This window comes from Protopterus annectens, chromosome 7.part0 (assembly GCF_019279795.1).
Source record: "Protopterus annectens isolate FY-2018-M chromosome 7.part0, PAN1.0, whole genome shotgun sequence".
Lineage (NCBI taxonomy): Eukaryota > Metazoa > Chordata > Ceratodontiformes > Protopteridae > Protopterus > Protopterus annectens.
The window spans coordinates 141,046,924-141,073,076 of NC_056739.1; the positions used below are offsets into that span (position 1 = coordinate 141,046,924).

General features: G+C 41.1%; 1 protein-coding gene across 1 annotated transcript in view; it reads left to right on the top strand.

Moving 5' to 3' along the window:
* The window catches only part of TEAD3 (TEA domain transcription factor 3), a gene marked incomplete at its 5' end in the record, with an annotated part of 391,612 nt that overhangs the window by 57,280 nt on the left and 308,179 nt on the right, over window positions 1-26,153 (top strand). Inside the window, 1 exon segment of the mRNA XM_044076584.1 lies at window positions 8,660-8,791. Within this exon segment, the coding sequence (XP_043932519.1) occupies window positions 8,660-8,791 (132 nt within the window).

Genomic DNA, 26,153 nt, shown 5'->3' on the forward strand with positions numbered 1-26,153 from the left:
CAGGAAAGTGAAATTAAATTTTAACTCTGGTGTGGGACAAAAAATTATCAATACCTTGGTCTTATGCAGGTTCACCTTATAACCAGGTAGTTAATCAAACTGAAATATCACCAGTGAAACCCTGACTGTGTTGACTAAATAAACAAAAAAAATCTGCATATAATGAAATTTTGTAGTTTCTTCAGTCCGTCGTATAATCGGAAATTGAACTAGACCAGATCTTTATGGCCAGTGGCTTTAGATACAGCATTGACAAGTGATTGATGAAGTGGACATTGTGTTCCCAGTGTTAGCCCTAGTAGAGGAGTGAGCATTGAAACAAAGGACGTTGGCTGGCCAGTGGCTTTAGATACAGCATGACAAGTGATTGATGAAGTGGACATTGTGTTCCCAGTGTCAGCCCTAGTAGAGGAGTGAGCATTGAAACAAAGGACGTTGGCTGGCCAGTGGCTTTAGATACAGCATGACAAGTGATTGATGAAGTGGACATTGTGTTCCCAGTGTCAGCCCTAGTAGAGGAGTGAGCATTGAAACAAAGGACGTTGGCTGGCCAGTGGCTTTAGATACAGCATGACAAGTGATTGATGAAGTGGACATTGTGTTCCCAGTGTCAGCCCTAGTAGAGGAGTGAGCATTGAAACAAAGGACGTTGGCTGGCCAGTGGCTTTAGATACAGCATGACAAGTGATTGATGAAGTGGACATTGTGTTCCCAGTGTCAGCCCTAGTAGAGGAGTGAGCATTGACAAGTGATTGATGAAGTGGACATTGTGTTCCCAGTGTTAGCCCTAGTAGAGGAGTGAGCATTGAAACAAAGGACGTTGGCTGGCCAGTGGCTTTAGATACAGCATGACAAGTGATTGATGAAGTGGACATTGTGTTCCCAGTGTTAGCCCTAGTAGAGGAGTGAGCATTGAAACAAAGGACGTTGGCTGGCCAGTGGCTTTAGATACAGCATGACAAGTGATTGATGAAGTGGACATTGTGTTCCCAGTGTCAGCCCTAGTAGAGGAGAGCATTGAAACAAAGGGCGTTGGCTGGCCAGTGGCTTTAGATACAGCATGACAAGTGATTGATGAAGTGGACATTGTGTTCCCAGTGTTAGCCCTAGTAGAGGAGTGAGCATTGAAACAAAGGACGTTGGCTGGCCAGTGGCTTTAGATACAGCATGACAAGTGATTGATGAAGTGGACATTGTGTTCCCAGTGTCAGCCCTAGTAGAGGAGTGAGCATTGAAACAAGGGCGTTGGCTGGCCAGTGGCTTTAGATACAGCATGACAAGTGATTGATGAAGTGGACATTGTGTTCCCAGTGTTAGCCCTAGTAGAGGAGTGAGCATTGACAAGTGATTGATGAAGTGGACATTGTGTTCCCAGTGTTAGCCCTAGTAGAGGAGTGAGCATTGACAAGTGATTGATGAAGTGGACATTGTGTTCCCAGTGTCAGCCCTAGTAGAGGAGTGAGCATTGACAAGTGATTGATGAAGTGGACATTGTGTTCCCAGTGTTAGCCCTAGTAGAGGAGTGAGCATTGAAACAAAGGACGTTGGCTGGCCAGTGGCTTTAGATACAGCATGACAAGTGATTGATGAAGTGGACATTGTGTTCCCAGTGTTAGCCCTAGTAGAGGAGTGAGCATTGAAACAAAGGACGTTGGCTGGCCAGTGGCTTTAGATACAGCATGACAAGTGATTGATGAAGTGGACATTGTGTTCCCAGTGTCAGCCCTAGTAGAGGAGTGAGCATTGAAACAAAGGACGTTGGCTGGCCAGTGGCTTTAGATACAGCATGACAAGTGATTGATGAAGTGGACATTGTGTTCCCAGTGTTAGCCCTAGTAGAGGAGTGAGCATTGACAAGTGATTGATGAAGTGGACATTGTGTTCCCAGTGTCAGCCCTAGTAGAGGAGTGAGCATTGAAACAAAGGACGTTGGCTGGCCAGTGGCTTTAGATACAGCATGACAAGTGATTGATGAAGTGGACATTGTGTTCCCAGTGTCAGCCCTAGTAGAGGAGTGAGCATTGACAAGTGATTGATGAAGTGGACATTGTGTTCCCAGTGTCAGCCCTAGTAGAGGAGTGAGCATTGAAACAAAGGACGTTGGCTGGCCAGTGGCTTTAGATACAGCATGACAAGTGATTGATGAAGTGGACATTGTGTTCCCAGTGTCAGCCCTAGTAGAGGAGTGAGCATTGACAAGTGATTGATGAAGTGGACATTGTGTTCCCAGTGTTAGCCCTAGTAGAGGAGTGAGCATTGAAACAAAGGACGTTGGCTGGCCAGTGGCTTTAGATACAGCATGACAAGTGATTGATGAAGTGGACATTGTGTTCCCAGTGTTAGCCCTAGTAGAGGAGTGAGCATTGAAACAAAGGCGTTGGCTGGCCAGTGGCTTTAGATACAGCATGACAAGTGATTGATGAAGTGGACATTGTGTTCCCAGTGTTAGCCCTAGTAGAGGAGTGAGCATTGAAACAAAGGGCGTTGGCTGGCCAGTGGCTTTAGATACAGCATGACAAGTGATTGATGAAGTGGACATTGTGTTCCCAGTGTTAGCCCTAGTAGAGGAGTGAGCATTGAAACAAAGGGGGTTGGCTGGCCAGTGGCTTTAGATACAGCATGACAAGTGATTGATGAAGTGGACATTGTGTTCCCAGTGTTAGCCCTAGTAGAGGAGTGAGCATTGAAACAAAGGACGTTGGCTGGCCAGTGGCTTTAGATACAGCATGACAAGTGATTGATGAAGTGGACATTGTGTTCCCAGTGTTAGCCCTAGTAGAGGAGTGAGCATTGAAACAAAGGACGTTGGCTGGCCAGTGGCTTTAGATACAGCATGACAAGTGATTGATGAAGTGGACATTGTGTTCCCAGTGTTAGCCCTAGTAGAGGAGTGAGCATTGAAACAAAGGACGTTGGCTGGCCAGTGGCTTTAGATACAGCATGACAAGTGATTGATGAAGTGGACATTGTGTTCCCAGTGTTAGCCCTAGTAGAGGAGTGAGCATTGAAACAAAGGACGTTGGCAAGACCACTGTCAACAAAGTTTCAAAAAGGAACTCCCGATCAACTCAGTCAGAGGCCTCTTTGGTGTCCAAACTTGCCACCATTAAGGTCTTGTAGGTCTGAGTAGTGTCCTCCACGAGCAAAAAGGTCTTTATCAAATTATCAGAAGTAGCAGTACCAGGGATAGAACCTGGTTGAATAGTCATAAATGGTTTGTAATCCTGATTTAAAATGAAAATTGGCCTGTAAAAGGAAATAAGCAAAGGATGTTTCCGATGGCTTCGGAATTACTGCAGCTGTAGCTTCCTTCCAAGTAAGGAAAACTATTTGCAAGACAACAAAAGTTACATGTCAGTATTCGATTATCCCAGCTGTAAATTTTAGTGGAATTCCATCAGAGTCCGGGGTTTCACCCATTAACACCTCTGATATCTTCTTCTCAGAAGTAGGCAGTAAGAGGTTCTGGGCTTGTGTCTTGGTTAAACTAGCAAGATAAGTCTTCAGGGAAGCAGAATCCAGTCTGCCTGGAGATTACAAATTGCCATAAAAGATGGCAAATGTTACTTAATATGTTTACTGGGGCAGTAAAGTATATGTCTGGGGCAGTAAAGTATATGTTTAAGTGTAAATCAGTTTTGTGAGTGTGACTGTCCTTTGCACCATCTGGTGACATAATTTTATGGCCAGATATCTACTGCTGGCCGGGGAATTTTCAAATGAATGTGGCTTCAGTGCCAGTTTTGCTTGCTGTACCTAATATGTCAGTTTTGGCTAATATTTTCTTCTTTTCTGCTCACTCCCAGGATCTTATTCCTGGATTTGACGTTGGTAATTTATTAGGTGCACCTGCAAACCCCTTAGCCTAGCCAGAGTTCAGACAATGAAGTTATACCCCCAGGATACAACATAGTAAGGATTGACCGTACCAGTAAGAATGGAGGTGGGGTAGCTGTTCTATTTAAAACCACACTTGAGATGTCCAATATCTCCCCACAATCATTACAAGTTGACAAGGCTGAGATTATTATTACTAAGCTTAATATCAGTAAAAACAAATGTATTTACATACTCTGTGTCTGTATTATCCCAGGTAATAACATACAAATTTAGAAGACATACTATGCTGGCTGTCAAATAGCTACCCCCAAGAAACCATTGTTCTTGGAGACTTGACATAGACTGGTTCACCTGTTCCTCAGAACCCCCTATTCACCATATCAACCTTTATGGATTCACACAGGTCATATCCTCCCCCACTAGGTTAAGTAAACCTAACAATAAAGAAACTACCCTAGACTGGATACTTATTAATAGTCATCAACTCGTACAAAGCTGGGACCCTGCCTGACGATATAAGTGATCACTTTCTCACCTATATAATCAGGCAAAAGGCAAACATTCCCAATCAACCAACTTATAAAACAATTAGGAACAAGAAAAGGTTTAACCTCACTAACTTCCAAAATGAACTTAAACAGTGCAATTGGTCTGTCCTAAAACATCTGCCACTAGAAGAAGCTGTAAAACACTTTAATACCAAATTCTCAGCTACCGTACATACCCATGCCCCATCTCATTCTATTAGGACTAAAATAAAAACTGCTGAATGGCTTTCAGTACAAACCAGACAAAAAATGTCAGAAATAAAGCCTGGGACACTTGGTGAGCCAGAAAACCCCCCACAGATCAACTTAGATATAGGCAGCTAAGAAATTATACAAAAAAAAAATCTGTTATGACTGACAAAAAGACTATTATTGCCACCTACAACAGAAACACCAAAATAGACCCCAAAAAACTTTGGGCAGGAACAAATAAACTTCTTCACCCAGGTAAGTCTACCACTCCTACCCCCTCAACTTCTATCAAAAACCTCCAGTTGAGGTAGCCAATACCTTCAATAACTTATTTACAGAAACTATCCAGCATCTAGCTAGTCAGTTATCCCCCAGCTGCCCAAATCCAATAGTTACTATACCCAGTGCCCAAATTACCTTTAACTTTCAACCAGTCTCTACATCATTGATCCGAAAGCTAATTAAAACCAACTACCCTATCGGCTGACCTACCCGCAGAGTATTTACAAAAAGCAGCCAATGTTGTAGCTTACCCAATATCCATCCTGATCAATAGAACTATATCTGAAGCTTCCATTCCCTCCATCTGGAAGATAGCCCATGTAATCCCACTCCATAAAGGAAGCAGCTCCTCTGAGTTCTCTAATTATAGACCCATAGCTATCCTGTCTCCACTTGCCAAAATTATGGAGAAATGCATACATAGACAACTCCTGAACTATCATCTTATGAACAATCTCCTGACAAACTCCCAACATGGGTTTAGACCATACCATAGCACCACCACTGCCCTTTTCTCCTTCACTAACATTGTAAATCAAAACTGAAACAATAATAAACTTTCCTCAGCCATCTTCTTAGACCTTTCCAAGGCCTTTGACATGGTAAACCACCAAATACTTATACAAGCCCTGGAAACTATTTCCCTAGGCAGCTAGGCTTTCCAGTGGTTCCAATCTTACCTGAGTGGTAGACAACAGGCAATCCTATGGAAGGACAACCTATCCACCCTGCTACCCATCACTTTAGGAGTCCCCCAGGGCTCCATCGTAGGGCCCCTCCTATTTTCTATATTTACAAATGACCTGCACAAAGTCATCCCAGAGGCTACCTGCATTCAGTACGTGGATGGCTCGACTCTAATATGCTCGGCCACATCCCCAACAGAACTGCAGTCTTTATCCCAAAAAACTTTTAACACAGTTGAAAATTGGCTCCTTAATCGCTGTCTCGTGTTAAATCCCAACAAAACTAAGCTTCTGCTTTTATCTCCATCTCAAAGGACCACTGTACCGACCTTCACCGTAATATCTAACAACAGCACCATTATTTCACCATATCCCTCAACCAAGCTCCTAGGTGTAATAGTTGACAATAACCTTAAGTTTGACTTTTATATTAGCCATACGATTAAAACAGTTAATAAAAAACATGACTCTCTATATAAGATTAAACCCTTCCTAAATCCCCTAGCTAGGACTGTTATTTCCCACACACACCTACTCTCTACCCTCCTCTATGCCTCCCCCTTATTCACAAACTTGAGTAAAACCGACTTGACCAAATTCACTAGCTGCTATAATCACATTGCTAGATTTGCCACTGGTACAGCCTACAGAACCCACCACTGTCTAAACCATAATCTTCTAGAGTGGCTTGAGCTACCTAATGTACTAAACATCAACCAACTAGTGCCCATAAAATTCTCTACCAGTCCGAAAACAAGCCTGTTCTTAAAAGCCTTATCTCCCCCTACTAGAACCCAAAGACGCTCCGATCCTCTAACAAAATGTTAGTTTACTCCTCAAAACTAACAACTCAGCTGGGGATGCTCTGTTTGCCAACTCAGTAGGCAAAACATGGAACTCTTTCCCTGATGACCTAACATCAGAACCCTCTTTATCCCAATTCAAGAAAAATGTTATACTATACTTTAATATATGTCCTTGCTTTACCCCCAGTTAAATTTTACAGCCTCAGCTGTGTGCCTAATGAAGACTTCCTGCCTCTAAGTGACTATATCTTAGTTTATTTTGACAATAACTTAATAACTTTATATTAACGTGTATGACCCAGTTATGTTTTGATCCCTGTATTGAATGTAATTCTGTTTGGAATTGTAAAACCTGATTTATACGTATATATGAAATAGTATTTTGTAGTATGTATGTAGTTTGGGGCTTTTCTCCCCGGGCCTCCGCTGAAAATGGATATGCATCCAGTCAGAGTATTCTGGTCAACAAATGTATAATAAAATAAATAAATAAATAAATAAATAAAAGTTACACATTCTAATTATCCCTGTTGCGATAAAATGGTTAACTCTTCATGGAGAATGAGTACAGTGCATTTCATTATGAAAACTAATTCCCTGGGACATACGATCAGAGAGCAACATAGGACATACCTCCATTTTATCTATTAAGAATCCATATTCTTTGGAAACCAAAGTCTTATATAATCTCAAAAATGATTAAAATGAAAGGAATAACAGGTGTACATATTGTAGATATTCTTAGCAGTCCATTCCATACATTCTAAAAAGGAATAACGGGTGTACATATTGTAGATATTCTTAGCAGTCCATTCCATACATCCTAAAAAGGAATAACGGGTGTACATATTGTAGATATTCTTAGCAGTCTATTCCATACATCCTAAAAAGGAATAACGGGTGTACATATTGTAGATATTCTTAGCAGTCCATTCCATACATCCTAAAAAGGAATAACGGGTGTACATATTGTAGATATTCTTAGCAGTCCATTCCATACATCCTAAAAAGGAATAACGGGTGTACATATTGTAGATATTCTTAGCAGTCCATTCCATACATCCTAAAAAGGAATAACGGGTGTACATATTGTAGATATTCTTAGCAGTCTATTCCATAAATCCTAAAAAGGAATAACGGGTGTACATATTGTAGATATTCTTAGCAGTCCATTCCATACATTCTAAAAAGGAATAACGGGTGTACATATTGTAGATATTCTTAGCAGTCTATTCCATACATCCTAAAAAGGAATAACGGGTGTACATATTGTAGATATTCTTAGCAGTCTATTCCATACATCCTAAAAACTGTTAAAACGTTCTGCTGGGGGCCTGATGAAGGCCAGAGGGCCAACACTAACTACACCTATGAAACAGGCGACATTCCAGTCACCAATTCTGTTAGCAAAAAAAAAAAACGGAGAAATATCCTAAGCTGTGAAATCATGTTAGGATTGTACCCCAGTGTAATAGAAATGTTACTTATAGTAATTAATTGGCCCTCCAAAAGTACTTTCGTTAGTAAGCCTAAACTCTACATCACCGTGCAGCTCCAGTAAATGAAAGGGGCTGCCCATGAGGATAAGGGTGACCATTCCTTTCCTCAGAGTATGAAGTAGCCCATCAGGTTTTGTCCATTCCCTCAAAGAGGGAGAGGTGTTCTGAATTGGTTATCTATTTTTGTTGGCAAAGCACAACATTGGATTTGAGTATGACAGTGTCAGCCTGAACCTTGATGTGCTTTTCTCAAGTATATCCATTTGTTACACCTGTAAATGGGCACACCTGAACTCTAAGTAACTAAATACAAGCAAATGGAGCCTAATGGCCAGAGAGATCCCAAATATGTCAGTACTCGGGGGGGGGGGGGTGAATTCCTTTTCAGTTTAGTTGGGCAGATAGTTTCACTTGTTTGTGACTTCTTTAAGATGGGTAAGAGAGGCTAACATTGTAAATTAAAAAGTTATTTGAATTAAATTATGCCAGAAAATGGCAGTTTGTGCATTATGATACCAGATTTTGTATCAAATCCTGGAGAAATAAAATCACATAATTCAGGGAGGTTTGATGGTACTTAACAGATAATGAAGCATTAATTAAGCTTTACTTATGTGGTAGTAATTTTCCTGCACATAAGTAGAATTCTTTGCTTGAGTTTAAGGAAATGTTAAATGGTGCTCTGTCATTCCCCTTTACAGAACAGTGGGGCAAAACATGAAATGATTTATTGAAGACCTTATAAGCACTTGTGTGCTGACCATTTCTTGTGTTTGTGTCTTCCTTTTTTTGGTGTTGTTTGGTAGGATCAGGTATCCAAGGACAAGGCACTGCAGAGTATGGCTTCTTTGTCGTCCGCACAGATCGTCTCTGCAAGCGTGCTGCAGAACAAGCTCAACATGCCTCCAATCCCACCAGTCTTCTCTGCAGCCTCTAGGGTAAGAGACTTCATCCCTGTTCCACTGCTGGAGAGAGTTGTCACTTGAATAATAACTGCAGGTGGGCAGCGGGGAGTAAACTGGATCAACCTGCACACTGGCATGAGAAAACTGAGTTATTCAGACTGTTTTTGTGCAGTCAGCCCCATAAAGTGTTTGTGTTTGTCTGTGGGGGGGGTCTGAGTGAGTATGTTTTGTGTTTACTGCATCAGCTACTCATATTTGGTAATAAACCTCATTTAACAGGGTAATTTGAAGTGTTATTGGACCAAGTAGTTTAAAGTCAAATCTCTCCAGTAAGTGATCCTTTTAGTCCATATGTCATTGTGTCTCATTACAGAAAGTTCTGAAAATATAGGATGTGTGTAATGGCAAAGAGAAATAGGGCATCCTGATGCAGGTGGCTGTGGGACAGGTAGCTCAGTTTCAAGTACTAGCCTTGAGCATGCCACTTAGCTTCTTAGTTCGAGAATTCTGGGCAAAGCCAGACTGCCAAGGTGGCTGCATACTGATCAGCAGCTTAATTACAGCTCTCTGTGCAAAAACAGAAACTGAGAAACAGGTCCATTGATATGGTCAGCTTGGGTAAAATTCAGGTACTTGCTAGTAGGTACACTGCTTGGATGCCAGCAAAGAAGAAACTTGGAGAATCGGAAAGAAAATCAACCAGAAAAAGTTCAGAGAAAACACTGGCTAGAAACAATTCTGCAGCAGTTCAGGCTTCAGCATTGGTGGAAGAGATGACTTCCTGTAATTTAGAGGAAAAAATAAATCAAATGTACTTGGAGTTAATTCAAATGCATGAAATACTGAAGGAATATACCAACTCGAATAACAAAAGGCTGGAAAAATGAAAGACACTTCAACTAGCAATTCAGATGAACTGATAAAACTGTGAAAATCAGAGGCTGAAATGAAGAAAAGTCTGACTTGAGTTTGAGGCTTCTCCTGAATAGCTGTTCCAAAAATGGTAGATTTTGAAGTCAGGATGCACAGAGAGAACCTGAGATTTTTTTTGCTGTTGCAGAAAAACCCGAAGGAACAGACTGTATTAATTTTATGAAAGCACAAGTAAACATCTGGGCTGGTGTTCAACAGCAGGATTTTTAATAGAAAGGGCACATCGTGTACCTCCAAACATGGCCATGAGAAAGCATTTAAATACCTACATTAGTAAAGATGTAGTCATACCTGCAGAAAGAGATGATCTTAACAAAACTGTGCAGGAGGGAAAAGTATTAAAAATTGGGAACAGTAGGGTGTTTGTAGAAAATGATTATTCACTATACACCAGACAGTTGAAGAAGCAAATTTATCCCAGCAATCAGGGAATGTCAATAGGTAGGTGTGAGACTTATCTCTCAAACTCTTAGTGCAAGAAGTCTGGACAAAGTCTGACAAAATGGGGGAACAAAGGCCCAAAAATAGGGACCGATTTTAAATATTGCTGTTATAAACTTAGAAAGTAGCTAGACTAAAAGTGTTTGTGTTAACATACATTTTCTGAAGGAACTGAAGTTTGAAACTCCAGTGTATGTCATTTAGTGACTTAATCTTCAGATCATCCCAGTGATTTGCCAGAAAGCCACAAATTTTATGAAGAATAGAATATTAGACAACAATCTGGACCGTTGAGAGGTATCATGTGAGATTTAAGCTGCTGTATCCAGCTGTCTTCAGAGTATTTTTTCCTGAAGGATAAAAGAAAAAACATTGATGCAAAACAAGCTAAGGAAGAAATAAAAAAGTTTATCCAACAAAATGTAAGCCAGCAAAGCAGAAGGGGAGTCTGCTTCTCATTTCTCTGACAGTAAAGCTCTTAGAGAGACTTTTCCAGTGAAACCCTTTCCAGTGTTCCAAAGGAAAATGCTTGAGAATCGGAAAAAAGCACAGGAGTTGACTAGTAGAATTGCAGGTACCTGGACTTGAACCAGAGTCTGATGTTGGGAGATGAACATGAACAGGAAGAAGGCCAGCAGCAATGAAATTAGTGAATAAATAGGGGACTATAAAGCATCAGTCTTATTTGTGAAGTATGACTTCGCAAGACAGTGTCTGAGAAAGACTGGACTTTTGATAACTTTGTATCTGCTGTCTATGTTCTTCTGATTCAACATGTGGCTTGTCAGATCCAGTCAGATTCGACCTCAGCTCCTTATACCATAGTATTAGATCTGAGCCCCTCCCCTGCCTACAATTCCCCTTTCCTGTCTGAATTACCTCAGATCGAGTTATCGAGTTTGCCTCCTGCCTAACCAGATGTGTTGACCGAGAACCTCACTCTGTTTTCACAATAAGTGAACATTTGTTCATCCCTTTAGATTTAAATAGGATTTCTTAGTAAGAAGTAATAGTTTTAGGACTACTATTTTATATTTAGGATAATTCATAGACTTAGTGTTGTTTTTCTTGCCACTTTTACTATGTGTAGTGTGTTTTCCTTAGCCATTAAAACTAAATATTTAGGTAGTTAGATGTATACCATTTAGCAAAAACATGGCCCCTACTGATTACCACATCAATGGCAACCCCCTAATTATACAACCTGTGGTAAGAGACCTGGCAACACAGTTTGACAGCAGTCTCACATTTGGCCATTATATAGCGGCAGTAGTCAGAAAACCCTTTTACTTAGTTCATCTCATAAGTAAAGGGATTGCATCCAGAAAAAAACAGAAGTTATTACCTCTCTATACTCCTCCTTCATTAGACCAATAATTGAGTATAATTCCCCATTTGGTGTGTACCTCTCCAACCACCTGCACAGGCCACAGAAGTTTCTCACAAAGAGAATCCATGGCCTGCAACACCTGTCCTATGCGGACAGGTTCAAATCACTATCACTGTACTCAGTATCGTACAGATTGCTCAGAGGTGATCTGTGTCTCACCTACAAGGCAATTTCAGATCCTCCTCTACTAGACATGCTCCATATCCGTAAGTCTAACTTCTCACGCATTATCCAATTGAAAGGCTTAAATCTAATATGTGACATTAACAAAACGTGCTGGAGAGACAGGTTGGTCTCTCAGTGGCTGCCCTGTCTCTGGAATAGACTCCCCATACACGTCAAAGTACATCACTGACTTTCTTCATGCGCAACCTTGATGAGTGGATGGAGAAACCACAAGTTTGTCCCATGGGTTTCACCTGTGTCCCTCATTTACAGGGGTGGCAGGTGCTGATTGAGGTTTCTTTTTTTGAGATAAACTCTTGGCTAGGCTTATAAAGGCCCCATAGCCATTAGCCTTGTAAATATCCTGTGATACATATAGTTAGAGATAGTACTTTTATATTAAGATAGGTACAAAATTTTCTTCTGTTGTTGAAAAAGTCTGTGAACTTCAAGAAGTGTTCCTCCTATGGGCATAAAATACCACCTCAAGACCCACATTCTCGGTGAATGCACTTTTTGGGGCCTTCCCACTTGGAGGACTCCTGCAGTGCTTCTACTGCTTTCAGCCAAGGGTTCTCCAAGGAAGGAAAGAGAGTCTAATATTGAAAGGTCTCCTTCCCCACAGATGGGGTCCAAAATCTCTTCGGATCCAAAGGCTCCCTCTACCTCTCCTTCCTCTGATAAGAAGAGGGAAAAAGAGAGAGAAAGGTCAAAGAAAAAAGAGAGAGGAAAAAGACCGAATGATAAGCCAAAGGGCAAGCAGCCACAGAAAAGACAAGAACAACATGACAGACCTGAGAAAAGGCCTCTGGATCCATCTGCTGTTGCGGGTCTGACAGCCAAACTATCGCGGCGGTCATTTCCTACTGCCTCCAGGATAAAACAGTGAGTAAAGGGGTCTCACAGGAAAACCCAACTGGTTAAAAAAAGCGAAAAGAAAAATCTAGCAAAGCTAGACTTCCCACTGTGTGATACCTTAAACCTCTTGTATCAGAGGCAACATGGGATATATGCAAATTACCCCTTAAGGATATCAGGTGTTTCGGCTTAATGGCATTTCTGAATGTCCATAACGTTTTCTTTTACTCTTTCCTTTAAGTCTATTTAAGGACAATTTCAGGCCAATAAAGGGGATTTTTCTTTTTACTGCTTCCAGGATCTGAACTCCTCCTCCAAAATCTTCCCATTCTCCAAGTCGATTACCCCGAGTCTTCACTCCCCGATTCTTCCAAATATTCTATTAAGGCCTACATCGATAGTGTCCACCTCGATGTCTAGTCAGTCTGTTAAAAGCTTTACTGAATAACATGTCGACCATATGATGAGGACATTTTTGAGGACTCAGATTCAGCTGGGAGCCTTCCCAGCTTCATCCCCAAAGAGAGGACCAGGATCAGACCCTTCAACTCTGGCCATGCTACTTCTGACACAGTCTCCCATTTTGCAGCCGATGCATATGAGATGCACTCCCCCCGTACCAGCTTCGGAGCCAGTAGCCCTGGAGAGTTTGGCCTTGACTTCTTCCCTCCCTTTCTTGATGCCAATGCACTCAGGGTCAAGTAGTGTCTCAGAGCCATAGCATCAGAGTCAGGGCTTCGACTGTGTAGTTGACTCCTAGGTTTTCAGAGCTCTTCCTACCATTTAGGGCTTTGACCATGGATAGATTGATCCTGAGGTCCTCCTCAGAGACATCTACCTTTGGAGTTGAGAAGTCTACCAATTCTACTTTTATGGGTGGTTCTTTCTCATCTATATTGGCTAAGGTGGCTTTCAAAAATGTGGAGAAGGCCTTGGCTGGACAAAGAAGACTGGTATGTGCACAAAGATTGGGTCCATCTAACTCCTGTTTGAGCCTGTTCCTTATTCCTCTCATTGTGGTTGACAGGGACAGACAAATCCAATAGTTTTGAGATTGCTCACCATTTGAGATCCACTTCTGATTCCGTACTTTCTCCTTCAGAAATCACAAGGCACATTCCCCAGAAGAGGACTTACAAGTGAAAGCACTTTGACTCCTCTCCTGAGTCAGTCACTGAAGACACTGACTTAGATGATGGAGAAGACTCCTCAAGATCCCCCCACGAAGATGTCTTCTTTGGAGACATCCTGGAATTAATGGAATAGGGGGGTCCACTGAAACTCCTTCTAATGACTCTGTTTCTCGAAGCATTTGGATCCAGCCCTTTGACATCCTGGGTGGTCCCATCTCCAGATGCCTTAATTGACCTCATCACCCAGAAAGCTGGGAAAGAACCTGATGTGGAAGAGCCTATCCCAAAAAAAGCCAGATAAAATTCTAGTTTTCCCAAAGACAGAAAACAATGGACTAAGGGTCCCCCTGTAGATACTATGATGGTAGTAGCAGCCACAGAAAGGAACTGTCCAAAGAAAGTTCCTCTGTCCATCCCCTAACAGAGAGTGGAGGCAGTTGGACAAACTGGGAAAATGGACATATGCTTCAGCTTCATTTGCAGTCCAAGCTCTGAACTGTGTAGAACACCTGACACGATTCCAATGAGACTTGATGATGAGATTTAAAATTCCCTGTTGGGTAACTTACCTTCGGATGTCCAGAAAACAGTGGCTACACAAATATCTCCCCTACAGTCATCCTTGAATGTGGCCATGAGACTGTTATTACTGCAGGTGGTACAGCACAGGCAGCCAGCGCAGGTATTACCTGCAACATCATTCCTGAATGCAGCTCTGTGATTTCGCAGAAAGCTGTAAGATGTCCTTCATAAATGACCCCTATGGTGGTTCCACCTTATTTGGACCAAAAATAAAGGAAAGTCTTACCAGAAATGAGCAGGACGGTAAGACCTTGTCTGTCATATGGACCCAGTTTTAACCTTATATTGGATAAACTGGGTAATAGGCAAACCGCTTCACATGGATGGGAATCCTGTTCCATAGGAGGGGCAGTCTCAGGGACATGCATCAGTCTCTCCAGCATGTTCTTTTTAAGTCACAAAGTTCAGGTCCCTAGACCTTGTATTTCTGTTACTGTTTGACTTGAGAATATCCAGGCATAGATCACCCCTCCTCAATTTATAGGAGACTTTGTAGAGGGAAAGGGCTTTAAGGCGCTATGCGTAAGGCATGTTTGTTATGCCTTACGCATAACAAACATGCCTTATGCAATAGCACAAGGCATGTTTGTTATGTCTTGCATCCTTTTTGTAAGGAACCTCTGAGGTCACAGTTATTGCTGCATATGTCTGGTCAGGTACAAAGAGAGTACTTTGATCTGATAAGGGTAAAGTACATTAGGATAATGACTTCTTTGGACCTAGATGCCATGCCCTTATTTAAAAGTTGCACAAGGTAAAAGGATTTCCTCACTGCTGTGGCCACATGGTGGTCGAAGTTAAGGTTGCTATGTGTGGGACCAGATCCCTTATCAATATGGTAATTAGCCAAGGATGGTTGACTTCCCGAAGGGTACAATTTTGCATTTCTTAGCATTCAGTTTATGACTGTGGCTTTGACACCATTTGTTAGTTAGAAGTAATCCTTCTTGAAAAATGCTAGTGTCTGCAGGGGAGTAGATGATAACCGTAGCTCGCAGTCATCTGCAGACTTAACCATAAACCATCAACACTTGCTTCCACCTCAGAGAAGTAGATGCCAGAAAGGAGTGGGAATGGTTGGTTTAGACCAGGGGTGGGCAAACTTTTTGATTCGTGGGCCACATTGAGTTCTAACATTTGACAAAGGGACCGGAACAGGAGCAGATAGATGGCATGCTTTGAAAACATCACCTCATTGGGGGAAAAATACACATCTTGGGATATGGAGAAAACATGTGCTTTAATTTCCAATGAAAATGAAGAAAAGCATTACAATAAAATCTCTGACTTCGAAATGAGTCTTTAAACACTGAAAATCAAATAAATGACCATTTTATTTTAAAGCACTGAAAGTTCTGTTATCCTTCAGGATATCACCATCACTCTCCTCCTGACTGTCTTTTTTTTCAAAAACGGTAGGAGATGCAGATGTACTTGTCCTGTTCCTTTTATTCAATTTGTTTCCCCGGTGCCAAAAGTCAACAACAACCAGTGCAAGGACGAAACAGTTGCAGCAAGTCAGTCTGTGAAGCGTTATATTTGACCTGCGCGCACTGTTTATTTTAACAGCGTGCGTATCACGGAGACACACACATTTTAATGGGAGCAGTGTTGTTTGGTCTCCTTGTTTAGCCAGCGCATCAAAGTCTGGAGTTAGTTTTGTTGTGGCGATTCTCAGGATGGATCTGAGGTGTAGGTCTGTTAACTTGGATCTGTGGCTGGCTTTGTTGATGTTCATGACGCTGAAGGTCTGTTCACACACGAAGGTAGAGCCGAACAAAGCCAACATCATCTGCTCTTTTCGCCTTAGATTTGGAAACGCGGCATCATTGAGTGAAGCATAGACGTTATTTAGTTTCAGAGAGCTGAACTTCTCTTTTAAGGCAGGGTCGGACTGAAGGTCGATCAGTTCGAGCTGAAGCTCCTCTGGAGCTGTTTCGGGGTCTTGTGACAGAGGAAAGGCCACCAATTGAAGTGACTTGTCAATTTTGTCGAAATCCAAAAACCGACGGCAGAATTCTCCGTGCAGTGCATCCAGTGACTCACTGTATTTCTTTACTTTTGCTCTGGCCTCTTTCAAACCTGCATTCACTCACTTTCTCTCTCCAGTCGTTCACACACACTTCACCTTTCAAACCTGCATTCACTCACTTTCTCTCTCCGATCGCTCACACACACACACTTCTCCTTTCAAACCTGCATTCACTCACTTTCTCTCTCCAATCGTTCACACACACACACTCTTCACAATTCAAACCTGCATTCACTCACTTTCTCTCTCCGCTCGCTCACACACACACACACACTTCACCTTTCAAACCTGCATTCACTCACTTTCTCTCTCCGATCATTCACACACACACACACACACACACACACACACACACACACATACATGCATTCAGTGATTCACTCACTTTCTCTTTCCTATCGCATAGACACACACACACACACACACGCACACTCTCTTACCCTGAGTAGTGCTCGGCGTCTTCTGTTCAATCCTTCCTCATGTTGCTGCTGCTGCCATTAATCCTGGGCCCGGCTCCGTTTCAGGGCTCGCTGAGTCAGCCTCTTCTCTTCCACATGTTGCATTCCCACTGACTGTTAACTTAACCGCCAGCCAGCCGGAAATGATGATGCGAGCTCCTTGAGCTCAATTCCGACTGGCTGGTAGCCTGACGGTGCTGACGTCATCGCGCACGTGATGACGTCAGCCCCGACAGCATGAAAATTTTAAAAAAATTATTAAAATTTATTAAATTTTTTAAAGTTTGGCGGGCTGAATCAAAACGTTTAACGGGCCGCATGTGGCCCCCGGGCCGTAGTTTGCCTATGCCTGGTTTAGACCTTGATTTCCATTTTTTAATAATTGCTTTTTTTGGCAGCCAGCAGAATTAAACTTAACAAGGCCTTGCTGTAACTAGGCATTTCAAATCCTGCATCCTGGCTCAAAAAAACAATTTCTGTAGTTACACTCATTTTCTCGTCCAGTATTCCTGACAGAGTACTATGTAGGGAAATAGTCTGCCAACTTATTATACTCTGAGAACATATGCTGCCAGGTACCTCTTTCTTCCCCATTACGCCTCCAAAATTTGCCAGCTACCTGAGGAAAAATTCTTTGAAGTCGGCTTGGAATGTAAAAGTACCTCTGTAAACACTTCTAAGCAAAAATCCTAAATCTTTTAGACTTTGGAGCATATTTGGAAGCCATATATGTGCCAGTCTTTTCTGACCTCCTCTGATTGATTCCTATCCTTATACCACAATATTTTATGTGCCCTACTAATTATCCATTTTTAAAAGCAGCGTGATATGTAAGGCTAACTTATTCCAGAAAAGGAGGGTAATTTGGTTTAGGTGTACCCATCATGCCTTCTAGTATAGCTGATGTGGCAGCACAGGTTTAGATCTTTGGCGCAGGTGTTTGCTTTACCAATGGTCCTGTTTAAGTGAAGAAGTTCAGAGAGTCCTGGGTTGTCCGTAGCATGGAAGGCTAACCTGAAATCAGCCCCCGCAGAGCTTGTGCAACACTGAGTAGGGGGTCAGGTCTTCTAGCCTATCAGAGTGGCTAAGAGATTGGACATCTTTTTCTTGAGGAAGCACTGAAGACTCTTGCTGGTTTAAGTGCTTTGCGAGGTACATGTTAAAGGTGGCACTCTGTTCAGTGTTGGGCCTAATAAGAAGTGAATAAAGTGGGACTATAACTTTTTTGTCAACTTGAGATTACCACAAGTGATTAAGTTGTGTAAGGTAGAAGGATTATCTAGCTACAACAATGACATGGTGGTATAAGTGGAGTTTCTCACTATATGTACTCAAGTCCTTTAAGTCTGGATCAGATTTAACTGTAATCTTACTATGGTGTGCAGGAATGATAGTTAGATTTACCAAAGGAAACAGTAGTGCATTTTTTGGCATTTATTATTTATTTGTTTACTGTTGGGTAAGTAAGTGGACTGGTGTATTGATCTTTTTTAACTATGACCTGAGCTCAGAGAGCAGAAAATACATCACAGCCTTTCTAATCGACGGTATTATGTACAGAATGAGCGCATAACAAAAGTTGGAACATAATGATAAGATTCAGTGCAGACAGGGTAAGAGGCAGACTGTACAGAGAGAAAAACAGACAAAATAGATACAAAATGCAGCCTTAGATGTGTATGAAATACATGTAATACATAAACGTCTATATACCTGTGAAATATTTACGTATAAGATGCCACATTAAGAGGCTGAGAAAAGTTTATTAAATGTATTTTAGTATTAATGATATGGGATGATAATTTACCTAACCATTCTCATGGCAGCATTTGCAGGTGGATTTAGTAAACAGATGCACTTTAAGTGCATCTTTGAAGCTTTTAATGGTGTCTAGATTTTTGATGTCCGTAGCCAGGTAGTTAGAGGTAGCAGGTACCAGTCTGGAAAAGGCTGCGTCACCTATAGCAGTTTTAAATGGAGGCCATATTAGAAAGAAATTGTTGTCCTGTGTACTTCTGTACATAAAAGTTATGTTTTAAAGGCAGTTTCACTCTTAAAGAGGGTCATGTGACCATATTTTAGGACCTTGTAAATTAGAGTTTTAGAAGAAAAGTGGCCCTATGAGGCAATGAAAGCTAACTGGAATTTTTTTAGCAAATTGCAGTGGTGCATCTGGGGGTCTGCTAACAGACTGAATCTGCAGATTTTGTTCTCAATAGTCTGTATTCTATAAATGTTGGCTTAATGTATAATGGGAAAAGGAGGGCCATATTCCCGTTTGGGTACTGAAATATTTTTAGCAATGGTCCTGTGAACTGTTGGTGAAAGGAGATGACTCATCTTTTAACATACTTTTAATTGAGCAGCGACTTTATTAGTCGTTCCTATTAAGATCTGTTAAGATAATAAGAGGAATAGTGGGTAATTTCATGTCTGAGGCAAAGATCTTGATGTTGGCTTTCTTCGGGTTAACTAGTAGTTTGTTAGAAAAGAACCAGGTGCATAACTGAGTGAAATTGCCCTGTAACTTGGTTTGCAGGTCAGAGTGGCTACTATGGGATTGCAGGAGTGGCATATTGGCTGCATACATTATTAATTTAAGATTTGATAATTCTAGGGAGAGATCATTAACAAAGAGAGACTGGAGAAGAGGACCTAGCACAGATCCTTGCAGTACACCTGTGGTAAGTTTACCATAAGAAAGGGAGGAGAAATTGCTGTGAACATGGAAGGTTCTGTCTTTTAGATAGCTGCAAAATCATAGGATCATAGGAGTTCACTAGACTAATGACCCAGAGGTTATTTCAAGCCTAGCTGTTTTGTCCCAATGTAATAACATAGAAATATTACTTAACACCCAAGATTGCATTTAGTAATGGCTGCCCATGCCCAGGAGGATTGTGGATGCTATCCCTGGTAAGAATTTACGGTGCCCCATCCACTTGTACAGATTCTTCTTGAACGGTGTTGTAGAGGTGCTCTGTCTGAACATATTGTTATTGTCAAAGCCCGAGTCTTTTGAGTTTGCATAGAAGGGTATGGTTGACTGTTTCAAAAATCCTTGTCATGTCAACAAAGAGACCTGCAGTAATAAATCCCTCATTCAGGTTGCACTAACCTTTTGGTCTAGCTCTTGGTGGAGAATTTGAGAATCAGAATGGAAATTTGATAATCGCTCACAGTTTGCAATAATCAACAAATCTGATTCGCCATAGTTCATTGATGTCAACCTTTCAATGAATCGATGAACTGTTGATATCAACCTTTCTGTGGCAGGACTAGCCACCTGGTGGTGTAAACCTTGGCTCTAGATGATTGTCACTGTTGTAGTGACACCCTGATCCCATGTGCAGAATAGAAAAAAAAAAGAGTTGTGGATGGATGGATGGATTGATGTCAACCTTTATGTCAGAGACATATATACCAAAGTGGAGAGGGCTCAGGACAGAGCCATGTGGGACCACTGCTGGTGACATTTTTCTGTCTAGAGCAAATACCCCCAACCTTAATGGTATTATTTCTCTCAGATTGCCAGTTTACATATCCGTGAAATGCATATGCATTAATGTAGAGTTGGGGGAGTTTGCCAATAATCATAACATGAAGAATAGTTGTAAAGGTCTTGACAAAGTCTGGGTAGGCATTGTGGACTGTATGTTCTTTAGGTATGACATCAGTAACCCTTTCAGAGAACTCAAACAGGTTGAGCAGACATGATTTGCCTTTTACAAAGTCAGTCTAGTGTACATTGTTGTTTATTAATTTAGCAGCAGTACTTTACGTAGTCTTGCAAGTGATACTAGTGAAACTAATAGGTCTGTAACTCCCAGAGTCCCTAGTGGGACCACCTTTATGCAAGGGCACCACAACAGCTGTTCTTAGTAATCCAAAGTCCCTTTCCCCTCATCCGTTCTTTCTCTAAAAAAAATGAGACCCTGTCTCCACAAAAAATACTTGCCCTAATCTCCAATATGTAATCTTTTTGTGTGACCCTCTGCTTGCCCTTCCCGTTTTTCCAACTTTCCTGTTACACCCATTCCTCTTATTTTTGTGAATCCATCAGATGCCCATATATGTCCACTACATAATGTGCACAGCCAAGTTGCTGGCAGCAGTCTTGGCATATATCAGTCTTAGATCACATTATATGTTCTTGTGAGATCACACAATGTAGCATGCAGCTGCTGTGTGGATTGTGTCTTGTACTTCTGTCTGTATATTTCAGTCCACAACAATGTTTGCTTGGATACTTTGCACAGTTAAGTCAGACTGCACATGTTCTGTCTGTATATTTCAGTCCACAGCAATGTTTGCTTGGATACTTTGCACAGTTAAGTCAGACTGCACATGTTCTGTCTGTATATTTCAGTCCACAGCAATGTTTGCTTGGATACTTTGCACAGTTAAGTCAGACTGCACATGTTCTGTCTGTATATTTCAGTCCACAGCAATGTTTGCTTGGATACTTTGCACAGTTAAGTCAGACTGCACATGTTCTGTCTGTATATTTCAGTCCACAGCAATGTTTGCTTGGATACTTTGCACAGTTAAGTCAGACTGCACATGTTCTGTCTGTATATTTCAGTCCACAGCAATGTTTGCTTGGATACTTTGCACAGTTAAGTCAGACTGCACATGTTCTGTCTGTATATTTCAGTCCACAGCAATGTTTGCTTGGATACTTTGCACAGTTAAGTCAGACTGCACATGTTCTGTCTGTATATTTCAGTCCACAGCAATGTTTGCTTGGATACTTTGCACAGTTAAGTCAGACTGCACATGTTCTGTCTGTATATTTCAGTCCACAGCAATGTTTGCTTGGATACTTTGCACAGTTAAGTCAGACTGCACATGTTCTGTCTGTATATTTCAGTCCACAGCAATGTTTGCTTGGATACTTTCACTGCACAGTTAAGTCAGACTGCACATGTTCTGTCTGTATATTTCAGTCCACAGCAATGTTTGCTTGGATACTTTGCACAGTTAAGTCAGACTGCACATGTTCTGTCTGTATATTTCAGTCCACAGCAATGTTTGCTTGGATACTTTGCACAGTTAAGTCAGACTGCACATGTTCTGTCTGTATATTTCAGTCCACAGCAATGTTTGCTTGGATACTTTGCACAGTTAAGTCAGACTGCACATGTTCTGTCTGTATATTTCAGTCCACAGCAATGTTTGCTTGGATACTTTGCACAGTTAAGTCAGACTGCACATGTTCTGTCTGTATATTTCAGTCCACAGCAATGTTTGCTTGGATGCTTTGCACAGTTAAGTCAGACTGCACATGTTCTGTCTGTATATTTCAGTCCACAGCAATGTTTGCTTGGATACTTTGCACAGTTAAGTCAGACTGCACATGTTCTGTCTGTATATTTCAGTCCACAGCAATGTTTGCTTGGATACTTTGCACAGTTAAGTCAGACTGCACATGTTCTGTCTGTATATTTCAGTCCACAGCAATGTTTGCTTGGATACTTTGCACAGTTAAGTCAGACTGCACATGTTCTGTCTGTATATTTCAGTCCACAGCAATGTTTGCTTGGATACTTTGCACAGTTAAGTCAGACTGCACATGTTCTGTCTGTATATTTCAGTCCACAGCAATGTTTGCTTGGATGCTTTGCACAGTTAAGTCAGACTGCACGTGCTGTATGGCTCATTTTCTTACAGTAGCTGCCTATAAGTGGTGCATGTTTTCTCTGAGATATTCAGTGCTACCTTGTGTGGTCATGTAGTGCCTCTTAGCTGAGCAGCTTTTACACAGAAGTGCAGGGCATCTCTGTGGATCCCAGGCCCAGTGTTCTGTCAAGACCACCAAATCCTGTAAGTCTTCATTCTTGCTAAAACTTCTCAAATAGTTTCTTTAACCCACCATGGGTCAGATGCTTACATTTTGCTATTATATTTAAACTGTTTCATTTTCCTTCTTAATTGTATTTTTTCATAAAATGCATCCATTTCCATCCTATTGATATTCTCAGTGGTATTGCCAGTTATCAGATAGGTGCTAAATATTGCGGTCCTGTTGATATTTGTATTTTCATGAACTTTTAAAGACAGTCTAGCGGCTGAAAAAAAAAAGTTAAATAACTTTATTGATGTTTTAATACTGCCCCAGTAACAGATGCAGAAGTAACGCTTGGCTATTACTTACCCAGTCTTCAAACATTATATAATTGAACACATAAATGTAGAACAATTTTCAGATAATGATTTGGTAGAAGACGTACAAAGCTAAAACACACTCCCTAAAATTCAAAAATGCATAGCAAAATGGTGAGTTGATTTTTTTAGTCTACGTTTCACAGTATGAGGCTAGCTAAACTAAATGATCTGGTGACGCCTTTTCATTCTTTAGTGTGCGTTTCACAGTATGAGGCTCGGTATGTAGCTAAACTAAATGATCTGCTGACGTCCTTTTCATTCTTTATCTGCGTTTCACAGTATGACGCTAGGTATGTAGCTAAACTAAATGATCTGGTGACGTCCTTTTCATTCTTTATCTGCGTTTCACAGTATGAGGCTAGGTATGTAGCTAAACTAAATGATCTGGTGACGTCCTTTTCATTCTTTAGTGTGTGTTTCACAGTATGAGGCTCGGTATGTAGCTAAACTAAATGATCTGGTGACGTCCTTTTCATTCTTTAGTCTGCGTTTCACAGTATGAGGCTAGGTATGTAGCTAAACTAAATGATCTGGTGACGTCCTTTTCATTCTTTATCTGCGTTTCACACTATGAGGTTCGGTATGTAGCTAAACTAAATGATCTGGTGACGTCCTTTTCATTCTTTATCTGCGTTTCACAGTATGAGGCTGTTTATGTAGCTAGTCTAAATGATCTGGTGACGTCCTTTTCATTTTTTAGTCTGCGTTTCGCAGTATGAGGCTAGATATGTACCTAAACTAAATGATCTGGTGACGTCCTTTTCATTCTTTAGTCTACGTTTCACAGTATGAGGCTAGGTATGTAGCTAAACTAAATGATCTGGTGACGTCCTTTTCATTCTTTATCTGCGTTTCACAGTATGAGGCCAGGTATGTAGTTAAACTAAATGATCTGGTGAGGTCCTTTTCATTCTTTAGTCTGCGTCTCACAGTATGAGGCTAGGTATGTAGCTAAACTAAATGATCTGGTGACGTCCTTTTCATTCTTTAGTCTGCGTTTCACAGTATGAGGCTAGGTATGTAGCTAAACTAAATGATCTGGTGACGTCCTTTTCATTCTTTATCTGCATTTCACAGTATGAGGCTCGGTATGTAGCTAAACTAAATGATCTGGTGACGTCCTTTTCATTCTTTATCTGCATTTCACAGTATGAGGCTAGGTATGTGCTAAACTAAATGATCTGGTGACGTCCTTTTCATTCTTTAGCCTGCATTTCACAGTATGAGGCTAGGTATGTAGTTAAACTAAATGATCTGGTGACATCCTTTTCATTCTTTAGTCTGCGTTTCACAGTATGAGGCTCGGTATGTAGCTAAACTAAATGATCTGGTGACGTCCTTTTCATTCTTTATCTGCGTTTCACAGTATGAGGCTAGGTATGTAGCTAAACTAAATGATCTGGTGACGTCCTTTTCATTCTTTATCTGCGTTTCACAGTATGAGGCTAGGTATGTAGCTAAACTAAATGATCTGGTGACGTCCTTTTCATTCTTTAGTCTGCGTTTCACAGTATGAGGCTCGGTATGTAGCTAAACTAAATGATCTGGTGACGTCCTTTTCATTCTTTATCTGCGTTTCACAGTATGAGGCTAGGTATGTGCTAAACTAAATGATCTGGTGACGTCCTTTTCATTCTGTAGTCTACGTTTCACACTATGAGGCTAGGTATGTCGCTAAACTAAATGATCTGGTGACGTCCTTTTCATTCTTTATCTGCGTTTCACAGTATGAGGCTAGGTATGTAGCTAAACTAAATGATCTGGTGACGTCCTTTTCATTCTTTATCTGCGTTTCACAGTATGAGGCTAGGTATGTGCTAAACTAAATGATCTGGTGACATCCTTTTCATTCTTTAGTCTGCGTTTCACAGTATGAGGCTAGGTATGTCGCTAAACTAAATGATCTGGTGACGTCCTTTTCATTCTTTAGTCTGCGTTTCACAGTATGAGGCTAGGTATGTGCTAAACTAAATGATCTGGTGACGTCCTTTTCATTCTTTAGTCTACGTTTCACAGTATGAGGCTAGGTATGTGCTAAACTAAATGATCTGGTGACGTCCTTTTCATTCTTTATCTGCGTTTCACAGTATGAGGCTAGGTATGTAGCTAAAGTAAATGATCTAGTGACGTCCTTTTCATTCTTTAGTCGACGTTTCACAGTATGAGGCTCGGTATGTAGCTAAACTAAATGATCTGGTGACGTCCTTTTCATTCTTTAGTCTGCGTTTCACAGTATGAGGCTGTTTATGTAGCTAGTCTAAATGATCTGGTGACGTCCTTTTCATTCTTTAGTCTGCGTTTCACAGTATGAGGCTAGGTATGTAGCTAAACTAAATGATCTGGTGACGTCCTTTTCATTCTTTAGTCTGCGTTTCACAGTATGAGGCTAGGTATGTAGCTAAACTAAATGATCTGGTGACGTCCTTTTCATTATGTATCTGCGTTTCACAGTATGAGGCTAGGTATGTAGCTAAACTAAATGATCTGGTGACGTCCTTTTCATTCTTTATCTGCGTTTCACAGTATGAGGCTAGGTATGTAGCTAAACTAAATGATCTGGTGACGTCCTTTTCATTCTTTATCTGCGTTTCACACTATGAGGCTAGGTATGTAGCTAAACTAAATGATCTGGTGACGTCCTTTTCATTCTTTATCTGCGTTTCACAGTATGAGGCTCGGTATGTAGCTAAACTAAATGATCTGGTGACGTCCTTTTCAGTCTTTATCTGCGTTTCACAGTATGAGGCTAGGTATGTAGCTAAACTAAATGATCTGGTGACGTCCTTTTCATTCTTTAGTCTGCGTTTCACAGTATGAGGCTAGGTATGTAGCTAAACTAAATGATCTGGTGACGTCCTTTTCATTCTTTAGTCTGCGTTTCACAGTATGAGGCTAGGTATGTAGCTAAACTAAATGATCTGGTGACGTCCTTTTCATTCTTTAGTCTGCGTTTCACAGTATGAGGCTCGGTATGTAGCTAAACTAAATGATCTGGTGACGTCCTTTTCATTCTTTATCTGTGTTTCACAGTATGAGGCTAGGTATGTAGCTAAACTAAATGATCTGGTGACGTCCTTTTCATTCTTTATCTGCGTTTCACAGTATGAGGCTCGGTATGTAGCTAAACTAAATGATCTGGTGACGTCCTTTTCATTCTTTATCTGTGTTTCACAGTATGAGGCTAGGTATGTAGCTAAACTAAATGATCTGGTGACGTCCTTTTCATTCTTTATCT